At 38.7% G+C, this 12,956-nt stretch overlaps 1 protein-coding gene across 1 annotated transcript in view; it reads left to right on the top strand.

The window, feature by feature from the left end:
* Positions 1–11,904, top strand: part of HMCN1 (hemicentin 1) — a 377,912-nt gene extending 366,008 nt beyond the window's left edge. The window contains exons 104-107 of the mRNA XM_036343707.1: positions 786–1,136; positions 4,753–4,872; positions 9,153–9,279; positions 11,015–11,904. Of these exons, the coding sequence (XP_036199600.1) occupies positions 786–1,136; positions 4,753–4,872; positions 9,153–9,279; positions 11,015–11,381 (965 nt within the window). The 3' untranslated portion in view covers positions 11,382–11,904. The remainder of the gene's footprint in view (positions 1–785; positions 1,137–4,752; positions 4,873–9,152; positions 9,280–11,014) is intronic.
* The last annotated feature ends 1,052 nt before the right edge of the window (positions 11,905–12,956 follow it).

Below are 12,956 nucleotides of genomic sequence, written 5' to 3'. Positions count from 1 at the left end.
TTGCCTTAAAGAAATTAAAAATGTTAATTTAAACTTTTGCCTACTAAAATAATTTTTAAAGCAAAATTTACTACTTATTTTACTTAATTCATATTTTTCTTCATGTGGTAATGAATTAAAGAATTTGGTTTTGATCTCTGGTTTTTATACAGTTATCCAATTGACAGAAAAAATTGCAAGTAATACTCTGTGTTGACCTAGGAATAGGAAGAAGAGAAGCATTTTTTAATTTTATGGACTTTATGAGTTTATATCTCATTAAGAAATTATTCTATCTGCATGTCCTTTTTCATTTTCTTGTAAAATGTATAATTGGTTTAATTAATAATTATTGATTCAAAAGATACAAAAGAAAATAAAAATGTTTGTAGTCGTACCAACCTTCCTGTATCTGAGACTTATGAATGCATGAAAACTTAGAGACACTAGTGGTCAATACTACAATTAAATGCAAATTAGTAATGTGACTGTTCCACCAACAGAATTAAGATCTATATTAGCTTTGAACTCTAGTTTTTCCGGATTCTAGACCACATTTGTCCATATGACCCATTATGTTTCTACTGTACGTGTGAAGCAGTCTTTAGGGACAGTCATAAAATCTTCCTGTATATTCATAACTGAATGGTTCCAGCTTTCTCAAAAGTCCACAACAGCCTGACTTTGGAGGGTGACATAATGTCTTCAGTTCGTTTTACAGACTGATTCTTTATTCCTGTGTTTTGTGTATGTGTCTGTTGTTTTTTTTCTCTCTCTTTTTTTTATGTATCGTGGCACACGAGCAGACATTAATGAGTGTGAACAAATGCCTAAGCCTTGTGCATATCAGTGCTTCAACACCCCCGGCAGCTTCAAGTGTGTCTGTCCACCAGGACAGCATTTATTAGGGGACGGGGAATCTTGCGCTGGATTGGAGAGGCTGCCCGCTTATGGCTCTCAGTACAGTAGCTATAACCTTGCTCGGTTCTCCCCCGTGAGAAACAACTATCAACCTCAACAGCATTACAGACAGTACTCCCATCTCTACAGCTCCTACTCAGAGTATAGGAACAGCAGAACATCTCTCTCCAGGACTAGAAGGACTATTAGGAAAACTTGCCCTGAAGGCTCTGAGGCAAACCATGACACATGTGTAGGTAAATGTCAGCCCTCTTGCATGTCCTTTCTGGGGGCTCTCTGATGGGCAAGTCTACGCATATGTACATACAGCACCCGTGTTCGTGTGGGTGCAGGGAGCTACATCTGACCTCCAACCTTGGGAGGACTCAAAGTGTCAAGACATTTACTCTAGCACCGAAAACTGTTGCAGTTTTTATTCAAGTAAATGATGTGTTTGCATGTGTGCAGTCTAATAATTTACTGTTTTATATTGACAGTTCTTTGGTCACCTGCAGGTGTTACTGAATTTAATGCTGTATAGAAATCAATTTCAGTGGCATCCAAAATACGGTTTCTAAAAAAGAGAACAGACATACTGTCCCATAATATAATACCATAATCACGGCTGCAGCTGATGGATGTCAAAGCAGTGGTTAAAAGCGAAGCTTCCAGTGACTCACTGGACTGTTTATTCTATATGACAACCAGCACCGTGTTGACTGTTGTCCCACACTCGCCGTAGGATTTTTCAGTTTGATTATTTTGTATATAAGTCACTGAAGAGGTCATGTGAGCCAGGACCAAATTAAATTGGTTCCATCACCCGAAAGGATGGGCTTTCAATGTCTTTATCTAAACTCACAAGTCTGAATTTTAATTTGTTTGCAAAAGGGAAGCATAATTTCCATCTCAAAAATTGAAACCTTGTTTTCTGTGAAGTTGCAAGTATTACCATCTGTCCTTCATTTAAATCAGTTTTCTGTGAGTGTTCACAGTTTGCATGCACCAAGAAGAGTTGGCAAACAGGAATTAGCCCCACTATTTGTTCAAGAAAGCAAAGTAGAGAGGGAAGACAGAGGCAAGAAGGGAGGGAAGAAATTCTGTTTAAGTTTAAGAACCTCTGTTTAAATATGAGACCTCTATGCCAGTCGTATGTTCTTGTATTTTTCTTAAGTGTTCTACACTTCGCTTATTCTCTCCTAAATATGCTTTCTGTTAAACATTTCTCTTAAACATTTTTAAAATTTCTTCTTCTGCTGACTTCCAGTTTTGTCTTTTTTTTTTTTCCACTTGTACTCAGCTGGACCCTCAAACTTCTAAAGTTTCACCTTTTTTCTTTAGGTCCATATTTTCCCAGGACTTCTCTGTCTAGATGTCCTAATGTACCTGAAGCTTAATAGGATATGGAATCTTTTTCCTGTGATCAGCTTCCTAGGTCTGTGGACAGGACTAGTTTCTTTTACTCCTTAAACTTCAAATATTAATGCATTTATTAACAACTCTCTACATTTTGTCCCATACAGTGAAACACTACTTAACCTGTGGGCTCCACAATCCTTACGACTATGTCAAACACCACTCCTAACTTAATCCAAATCTTTATGAATGTTAAGAATTTTTCATGCCCACAGTTTTGAATGGACTCTTTGTTAGTTAAAACTTTTCACTATTCTTTTATTGACAGAATTAGCATCTGACATTGTTGTCTTTCACATTTTCTTCCAGATAATCTCACTGAAGGGTTTTCAAATCCTATTATCATCCCATACTTCGCCTTCATTTTAGACAAGTTTTTCTCTTCTACCTTTGTTCTTCTACCCCAACTCTTTGTTTATGCTTTGATAAATGAATTAAACTATCCTCCTATACACATACCATCACCATCTAGCTGACTTCTCAATCATCTGAAAGCCCAAGTCATTTTAAGAAAGTGTTCCTCATTAACAACCCAATTCTCTTTCTTGACCATGGTCTGTGCCCTGCAGTTTCATCATGATAGAGTCTCATATATGTTTTCTGTGTCTTGGTGTTTATTATAACCTTATGTAAACTAATATTATGTTTACAGTAATTCATCTTTCCCATACCATCTACTGTTTGAGGCAGCTACTGTTTCAGAATGAGGACTGATCTTGGAATCCCTAAAGTAAACTTTCTATAAGGAGTCAGTTATTGGATATTTAAGTTTTATTTAAGGACAGTTAATAGACGGGGGACATTTAGAAATAGTTCTTAAAATATGGTGAGTATTTTATACTGTTGGTGTTAATAAAGAAATTTACACCAAGATTGCAGACAGCTTTGGAATTACGAGATGAGCAACTTGCAGTAAACACCAAATGCCTTTAATTAACCATCTGGAATAGATAACTTACAAAAGATTCGGATTAACATTATGGAATCATTAGATTTGGGCTAAAATTTAACTTTTCGAGGAATTGATTCCAAAGCTTCACAGGAAAAAGGTACATTGCAGAGCTTCTGGATACAGAAATCACTAGAATTCTTACTGTGGGACCTGTGATTTTGACTATGTGGAGCTCACCATCACTTTCATTTCTGTTGTTACTTTAGGCGGAAGCAGATTATAAAGGGAAAAAGTAAAAGTAAATCACACAAGTTCTGGAACAGATGCTTTGGTTAACTAAAATAGAACAAAAACATTGACCAATATTTGATGACTGTTTATCATTAACAGATCTTGAATCATTGCAATTATATTCTGATTTGCACAATATGCAAAATATGCAAATTTTGCTCTGAGACATTTCAAAGTTTCTATCTGCCTTCTGTTTTCTTCCATCTGACATCACCCCTACTCCCAATTCACATCACATTCTCCTTTTCATTCTTCCACTGGTTGGTGTGTGCTCGGGGATTGTCGGCAAATTTTAAAATTACTCAAAGCAAAACACAATTGGAACAAGAAATCTGAGGCCTCCCAAATCACATCTCATCCTGAAGGCAAATATCAATTAATTTTTAATTATCCCCTAGTCTTACTCTCTTTTTTATTGCTGTTTTCTTGGCTTTGCTTAATAATAGCAGACAGATATATTTTTATAGTTTAGAAAATCCTTTCACATATGTTACTGTATATGAACCTTCCAAAACCTATAAACTAGAGAGATTGTATCAGTGACTCCTTTTGGCAGAAAAATCATCTGAGATCTTGAGACGTTAAGTTCTCTGCACAAGGTACCACAGCAATTATATATATATGCAGGGTGTCCAAACAATGTATACACACTTTGAATAATTATAAAGGCAGTGTTTATTAAAATACATTTCATTTTTAAAATACCATAGAATCAGCTGTTAAAGTGTGTGTATAGATATGTGGTTGCCATTCGTACTTTACAAGTATATGAAGTTTAATGAGTAGTCACAAAAATAAACACATGTCCACTTGATAATATCTGTGTGGGAAAGCTATGCATGAGCTTTGGGGGAGGGTGCAGGGAGAGAAAGAGGGAGAGGCAGCTAAAGTTTAAATAAAATAAAAACTAATATCCTCTTTTAGGGGATTCTGTTCTATCAAGAGTTCGTGCTTTGGTGGTTTAGGATCTTATTCAAACCTGTTTGTCTGCCATTCCAGCCTTACTTAACTAGTAGAGAAATTGGCCGTTTGGGGGTTTCCGCTTCCATGTGTTTATACACAGATGTTCATATTTTATAAAATAGTGAAGTTTATATATGGGACTCTATTGAAAACAGACCTTGATAGAAAACAGCTCTGAGCATTTTTAAACACATGAGTATTAAATCACCAAGACGTTTTTCTAATTTCTATCAACACCCTGTTTATTGTTGGTTCTGTCACAGTTCGCCTTTGTTTTGTGCGGTTATCCACTCTGCTCTCTTTCCCCCCAGATGTGGATGAGTGTGCAAACAGAGACACCTGCCAACATGAGTGTAAAAATACCTTTGGAAGCTACCAGTGTCTCTGCCCACCTGGCTATCAGCTCATGCTCAACGGAAAGACGTGTCAAGGTGAGACAGCGGTAGGATGTTGGTTGCTGCAACGTCACTTAAAACCAACATAGGAGACTGTGAGGAAGTAAATGTTTTCTTTCTTGAAAAATTATGTTCCTAGTTGCTTCCTGTTCTTTCTCATTCCTGTTGTTCCGACTTATCCTTAAGCATTGCTTTTGCGTTAGGCGGTGCAATGAGAAAGCAAGTGAGCGAAAGATGTAGCTGAGAAACATTTTTGGTGTTATCTCACTAGAAGGACCAAGAATGCCTAAATCAGTTTATCTCATATATTTTTAAAACTGAATGGGGGTAGACCTCTTAAAACCTTTCTTCACAGTTCAGCTATGATGGAAGGGGAAGTGAGAAGAGCGCTCTGTAGATTTACTTCCGTGTTAAGCATTATTTTGGACTTTGGCTTGGAGATCAGTGGGTAAATTGATGAAATAATCCATTCATTATTTGAGTCTACAGATGATGTAAAACAGATTATGTTCTAGCATTGCAGGAAACAAAAAGTTCAAACAAATGAATCATATGCAATTTCTACCCGGCCAGCGTGGCTCAGTAGTTAAGCATCAACCTATGAACCAGGATGGAGGTCATGGTTCAATTATCGGTCAGGGCATATGCTCTGGTAGCTGGCTCAATCCCCAGGTGCGAGCATGCAAGAGGCTGCCGATCAGTGATTCTCTCTCATCATTGATTTCTATCTCTCCTTCTCCTTTCTTCTCTGAAATCAATAATAATAATAATAATATGCAGTTTCTTTCCTTCAAAATCTTAGATTCTGGTGGAGACAGCCAGCCACAAAAGAACATAACCAGCATTCAAAGTTATATGTGCTATAACATAGCTTTGGACAATGTATAGTGATGGAAGAAAGAAAAACAATATCAATCTTACCTGGCCGGTGTGGTTCAGTGGTTGAGTGTCATTGACCCATGAACCAGGAGGTCACGGTTAGATTCCTGGTCAGGGCACATGCCCATTACGGGTGTGCAGGAGGCAGCCAATCAACGATTCTCTCTCTCTCTCCCTTCCTCTCTGAAATCAATAATAATATTTTTTTTTAAAGAAAAAGAAAAAATATCAATCTCAACAGTACCCTTTTTACACAAAAATGTGAAAGGGGCATTGTACTTTGATAAGGTGTATTAGATTGCAATGTATATATTAAAGAGAAATAAGAACTTGTATAAATCTTGAAAATCTAAGAAACTTGCTCAGTTTTGTGGGCAGGATCTTAATTTTATTAATTATGTATTCATTAACATCTAAATTTTATTAATTTCTGTCATGTGCAAAGTGTATCCTTTCTAAAGTACAGCAAATAAAATCTGCGAGAGAGTGCTTAATCAGTAGCCACTGAATTTGGATTGAATTTTCCCTCTCTGTGAGATTCACAAAAGACTTGCTAGGATGTAGCTCGCAGAAAACGTGTCTCAGGATGGAAAATGGCTTTACCTGAGTTACCATGATCGTCCCCACCTCTCCCTCGCCCATTCACTCATTCACACTCCCTGAGAGCCCTACTGGATCATAGGGGCTGGAGGCGGAAAGTGAACACAACCTTCTGTCACCAAATGTTAATTGAGAACTTACCCTATTCAGAACATTTTGCTGAGATTTGAAGAACTGGAAGTTCAAACAGTATTTTGCCTTTTAGTCTTATGTTTTTCCAGAACAACTATTATCCCATTTTTATCAGCAGTGCAGATTTGTCGAGGGCAATCATTTATACCCATTCTAAAGATAACTGACTCTCAGAGTGATTATGGGAGTGTCAGTGTCCTGGAACAGTCGAGAGCAAGAGTAGGACTTGATCACAGATCTCATAATGTCTAGAATAGTCCTTTGTCTCCCTTATGATTCAGTTAACACCAGGGTTATTGTACTGTGGCAGCTGGGTGAGGTGAGAGCACTTACATTGTCCCTGTTTTATAACTTGTCCCCACATCTTCAACCCAGGAGTCCTTCTGAAGGGGTGGCAGTGCCCAACTCTAACACCACACTCCCTAGAGGTGCACCAGGCACTTCAGAAGGAAGCAGGGTAGACACTGAAGCATTTTGAATAACCAACTGGTCTGCTAAGCCCCTCAGCCAGATAGATATTTAAGGGTTATATTATGTCATATTCTCACTTTCTTCTTTTCTTAATTATTCCAATTTTTTTTTGACTGCCCTTGTCACTCATTCAGTGTAAAACATTTTTCAGCTTTCAGCTGAGCTTCGGAGAGTGGAAATAACGTGAAGAAATCAGAAACAGGTGCTACTTGAAATGTTTGCAATTTAAATGGGTTGCATATATTGTGGTTTTAAAAAAGACACGAGAGAAAACAATTACGCCCTTTACAGAAGTCTGTATTCAAAAGACTAACTCAGAGGCTTTGTGTAGCTTCGAAAGTGTTTGAAGCATTTACAAGGAACAAAAGACTACTTTTCATTCGCATGTGCATTTCGAAGCTTTATGCATTAGTGGTAGAAATATCAGTGCTAAAAGGGAAACTAGAGTGAATTTGACATTGAACAAGGACAGAAACTCTAGTGAAAAGTAGAAGTCACGAGGCTGCAAAATGAAAACAAAACACACACCCAATCATGATTTGCCCAAGAAGAGGAGAAGAGAAACAAAAAAAATCTTGCCCAGCTGGTGTGGCTCAGTGGTTGAGCTTCGACCTATGAATCCAGGAGGTCGTGGTTCGATTACCAGTCAGGGCACATGTCTGGGTTGTAGGCTCATTCCCCAGTGTGGGGCATGCAGCAGGCAGCCAGTCAATGATTCTTTCTCACCATTGATGTTTCTATCTCTCTTTCCCTCTCCCTTCCTCTCTGAAATCAATAAAAATATTTTTTAATCTTTATGTGAATTTTAAGCACCACTAATCTAATTCTAAAAATTTAAAAACACTATATTGGTATTGCATTTGAAATGAGCATTCTAAGCTATCCAGGTTTTCAAAGTCATCCATTCTATTTATTAAGAATCAGAATTCTGTAAAATAAATATTTCAAGTATGTTCATCCTAAATTATATTTAATGTATCCAGAAGCACTTGGTTAAATGCATTCATACGGTCTACAGCTAATTATAGAAAAGTTGTTTTTTTACCTTATCTTGGTATCTTTTTCTTGTAGCAATACTGTTTATGTTATAAAATGACTGTAATTTTTATCCTAATAAAAACTAGCATCACCGCATTGTCAATTAACAGAAGATAGCACGATTTCTCCTATTTCTTGGCATTTTTTAAGGCCATTGAGTAGAAAGATGAGCAGAGAGAGTAGAGTGGATGTCTGTATAGTACCTAATCCTGAGGAAAGAAGAATATAGACAGAAGATGAAGGCAGTCCCCTGCCCAGAGCTCGAATGCTTATGAAAGCTTTTCTATGGGAAGTGTTACGTTATTATGAAGCTAAGGACAAACACTTTGTCTATCAGGTCCTGACGTTCCTTTATAGATTCATAGTTAGCTAATGAAAATATGTGATAAGGTAGCTGTTCTTATGCACACAGATGCGTGTCCAGGTTTGGGTCTCCAGACCTCTATGTCTCTGCATGAGTTCACTGTAAAAATTACAGCTAAGATATGGAGGAATGTTTTTTATGACAGCAAAGAAGAAAAGGCTAATTGAATTTCTCTCGCATTCCCCTGGAGGGCTTTTCTCTCTGCTTGGAGGCCATCTCATTTTGTCAAGGAGATGAAGCACATCTGGCAGATAGAATCATAATTAGAAATTAGTTCACAGAGGCAACAGGCGAGACTTAACTGAAATAAAAACTTGTTTCACCGAGTGTTCCATTCCTGTGGGAAAACTAGTCCTAAGAGAAATCTAGCAGCAGGAAGCACAATTGGAACTTACAAAACAAAATACTGGGGAAGGCTCACTCAGAGTTCACAAACGTCCTTTAAATTTTTTTTTTTTTTTTTTTTTTTTAGTGAATTTAAAGTATGATTTGCTTTATAAAACTCAAATGCACTCTATATCCCCAAGATAAAACAACACCAGAGAGATCTTGATAGCTCCCCCTCTGCTTTTATAGTGCTTTTTTTTCTGTGTCCTCTCACACGCGTTAAAAAAACAACACACAAAAACTTATCCGCAAAGCCATCTGGGAAACAGCACATCAGGTATCAAGATCCCCACTTGGTGACTGAGGAAGCTTAGGTGCAGCAACCAAGTTCATTCATGGGGAGGAGAAGACTAACCCTCGACATGCCAGTCAGACGTCCACCCCCGCTCTGATGGCCTGTCCTGACTGCGTTGCTGACTCGGCATGTTCCTTGTACTGTTGCTAGATATTGATGAGTGTCTGGAGCAGAATGTGCGCTGTGGGCAGAATCGCATGTGCTTCAACATGAGAGGAAGCTACCAGTGCATCGATACGCCTTGCCCACCCGACTACCAACGGGATCCAGACACAGGGTAAGTCTTGCCTTCTCTTCCCAGACGTGCTCTTGAACAACCTTCCTCTCCCTCCTTGGCCACAAACTCTGTCTCTAGTCGTGTTGAACTCACAGGAAGTCATAATCCAAGGGGACTTGGGGTAACAGTGTGTTCCTTCTTCAATGAATGGGCAAGAAATGAACTCATCCTGCGGTCCCCACGGCGACCTAATCTATCCCTCAGGGCCGCCACGGTTTCCTGGAACCGTCTCCCCAGCATGGAATCCGCCATGCAACATCTAGAATTCTGCCTCAGCCATGAGCATTTTATGGGGTGTCTGCCTTTCCGTGAAGTTTTCTAGTGTCCGTTTGTGTTGCCTCAGAGCTTGGAGGTCTCTGAGCACTTAGAGCGTTCCAAGAAGTACCTTGGCTCTTACTACGATGACTCACGGCGACTTCATGAGAGAATGGAGATGAGCAAGTGTGAGTCAGTAGTCTGCCCGTTCATACATTTCCGGCTGTCTGAAACACTGTCTTTTCTGGGTTCTGAATAAACCACTCTTCTATTGACTCCCTCTCCTTACAGAAATGTTCTACTCTGTTCAGGTTCCAAGTTACTGGGGTGCTTGAAATCAGAGGTAATGCTTCTCATGAATAGGACCTGCTAGTAAGAAGGTAGATCTAAAACCAGATGCTGGTCGGAGCTCAAACTCTGCTTTTCCGATTAGCAGTGGCTACCAACTACCTGTGACAAGGTCAAGTGTGGCCTGCCCAGGATCCACCAAGACGTTCCTCATAACTGGTCTAAGGGGAATAAGAAAAGGAGGAATTAAAAATATAGACTTCTGAAATGTCTACAAATACCATGACAGGAATATATCTTCAGAAAATGATCTTTTGTGCATTTTTTTAAGTTTACTCTTTATTACCAATGATTTCTGACAGACAATTCAAAAGTCATGATGACTCAAAAGCAGCGAAGGTGGGCTTGCGAAAAAGAAAGTACAGTTTCTCATCTAAAATAATGTGGCTGACAAATACAAAAGGAAGGGCTTCCCCTCCTCCCCCCACCCCAGGAATCCTACTTTAACCTTTCATTTTTTTCAAAAAAACAAACCAAATATTATCAATATCTACTTCAGCTGTCAAACAGTGTTATGGTAGTTGTTAACATTTTTAAAAGCCTGCATTCCCTTCTTTAAGAAGCACTGTTTCTCCCTGACCAGTTTGGCTCGGTGGATAGAGCGTCGGCCTGCAGGCTCAAGGGTCCCAGGTTCGATTCTGGTCAAAGGCATGTACCTTGGTTGCGGGCACATACCCAGTGAGGGGTGTGCAGGAGGCAGCTGATCGGTGTTTCTCTCTCATTGATGTTTCTAACTCTCTATCCCTCTCCCTTCCTCTCTGTAAAAAAATCAATAAAATATATTTTTTTAAAAAGAAGTACTGTTTCCAGTAGACTTACAGATGCTTCCATTTCCAAAACTGACTTTTTGAAGTTTCTCTGGTGGTACTCATCCTTACTTCCGTGGTTCAAAAGCTTCTGACTTACATGGAGCTGAGCGATTGCTATTTGACTCTAGACCAGCTTGCTGTCATAGCCATCGGGCATCTGGTTTGAGTTAGCAACCCTGAACGTGCGGTGAGCCTTTCTGCTCTCGAAAGCAGGCTGTCTCCTGCCTTTAAGGCCTGAGAGCTGTCATGGATCAGCATCACCTGCATCATGTCTTCCTCCAAGCCAGGAAGCTCTATGCACTTCATGTGTTTGTTGTCCTCAGGTTCTGCCTCAAGAACTGTCCGCCCAATGATTTGGAATGCGCCTCGAGCCCATATGCCTTGGAATACAAACTTGTCTCCCTCCCTTTTGGAATAGCCGCCAATCAAGATTTAATCCGGCTGGTTGCATACACGCAGGATGGAGTGATGCATCCCAGGACAACGTTTCTCATGGTAGACGAGGAACAGACCGTTCCTTTTGCCTTGAGGGTTGAAAACTTGAAAGGAGTCGTGTATACCACACGACCCCTCCGAGAACCAGAGACCTACCGCATGAGGGTCCGAGCCTTATCCTACAGTGCCAATGGGACCATTGAATATCAGACCACATTCATAGTGTATATAGCCGTGTCTGCCTATCCGTACTAAGAAGCTCGCCAAAGCCAAACCCGCATATTTAAACTGCATTAATCATGGGAATCACGTTCGCTTCCAGGTTACCATCTCCTGAACGGTTGCAACCTTGTCAACTTGAAAATGGTGCTATGCTCTGTTTTGTGTGTCTTCCTTGGTACTGCTGAGGTATTTTCAGGATCCCACCATGGCCACATCTTTTCCTTAAGGTCTAGAAAAGCCCTGTATGCTTTTCTTTTATTTATTACACTGGAACAGTTACTTTCCAAAGATTATCTCTGAACATCGAACAGGGACACATCAGTGATGTTTTATGGTGGCATAGTAGCTAAGATCGTTTTCCTTAAAAATATACAATAATCTATAATAATAATTCAAAGCCAAGTAGATTTTTGAGCATTTGGCCATTTTTGAAGTAATAAAACTGGTTGCTATGTTTTTTGAGCAAAGCTTAAGTAACTTATGAAGATGCTTTTTTAAAAAAAAGTATTGATACTTTATTATATATAGGACTTAGACACCTCTTTTCACTTTAAGGAAAAAAAAAGAAACACCACTCGTTTTAGAAATATAGTACAGCTTCTAGAAGGTTATGATGATCCCAAATGGTGCTCACTTTGAACACCCAAAATAAGGATATTACTTTCAGCGAACCATTTATGATCATAGAAAAAAATATTACTTTGTCCTCAGATAATTGTTGATGGCATAGATCTTTGTTCATATATTTTGATATAATCTGCCATTAGCTCCTTCATTTTCACATTCCAGAATTGTTTTTACCTTCCTATCAATTGGAAACAATTTTTTAAAGTATCAATGGGACGGTTTTCTTTGTTTTTCTTGAAAAATCTCATATGTTAAATTAGCATAAATGTTAAACGTCAATACACTGTACATGGTGGTAACAGACTCTGGAAGCAATTGCCAAGATGTATTCTATTTTTATGAAGTGTACATATATTACCTTAGTGTGTATTTTCTATGGAATATCTTGATGAACTCTTTTATAAAATTATTTTATAAAAATATAATGTTACAGGAAAACCAGCTAAAATAAAATTTTCACATCCTTTGTCTTAACTTTTTTGAAAACCTGAAATTTGTTTCCTCGCAGCTATAACAGGTAATAAAGTGTATAGCCACATCCACATACATATGTGGGTATGTGATACATGTCATGATTTAATCACCACAGCAGCTCTTGAGATAGGTAATGCTGTATTGTTATTCACATTTTATAGGTCAAGATCCTGGGACTCATAACGTATGTAACTTCCTTAAGACAGCACAGCCAATTAGTGGCAGAAATGTCATAACTTCTACCTCTTACGACTCCACATCTAATGTTATCTCCATTGCCTAACAGTTTTCTCACTTACCTAAATAGTTTCTTTATATCTTATCTCAAGCAAATCCATCACCTACCTATAATAGGTAATAAACTAGTGAAGGCCTAATCATGGCCTGTGATTGAAGGATTTTTTTTACCTAGAATCACGTTATTCAAAGAAACCTGGAAAAATCATCTAGTCTGCAGTCGACAGGTGATTGCCTAACTCAGCGTTTGCCAACGAATATTCTGGAGAA

Source organism: Myotis myotis, unplaced genomic scaffold, assembly GCF_014108235.1.
Source record: "Myotis myotis isolate mMyoMyo1 unplaced genomic scaffold, mMyoMyo1.p scaffold_m19_p_18, whole genome shotgun sequence".
Lineage (NCBI taxonomy): Eukaryota > Metazoa > Chordata > Mammalia > Chiroptera > Vespertilionidae > Myotis > Myotis myotis.
The sequence above is the reverse complement of the archived record's forward strand: the minus strand, read 5'-3'. Positions and strand labels throughout refer to the sequence as shown.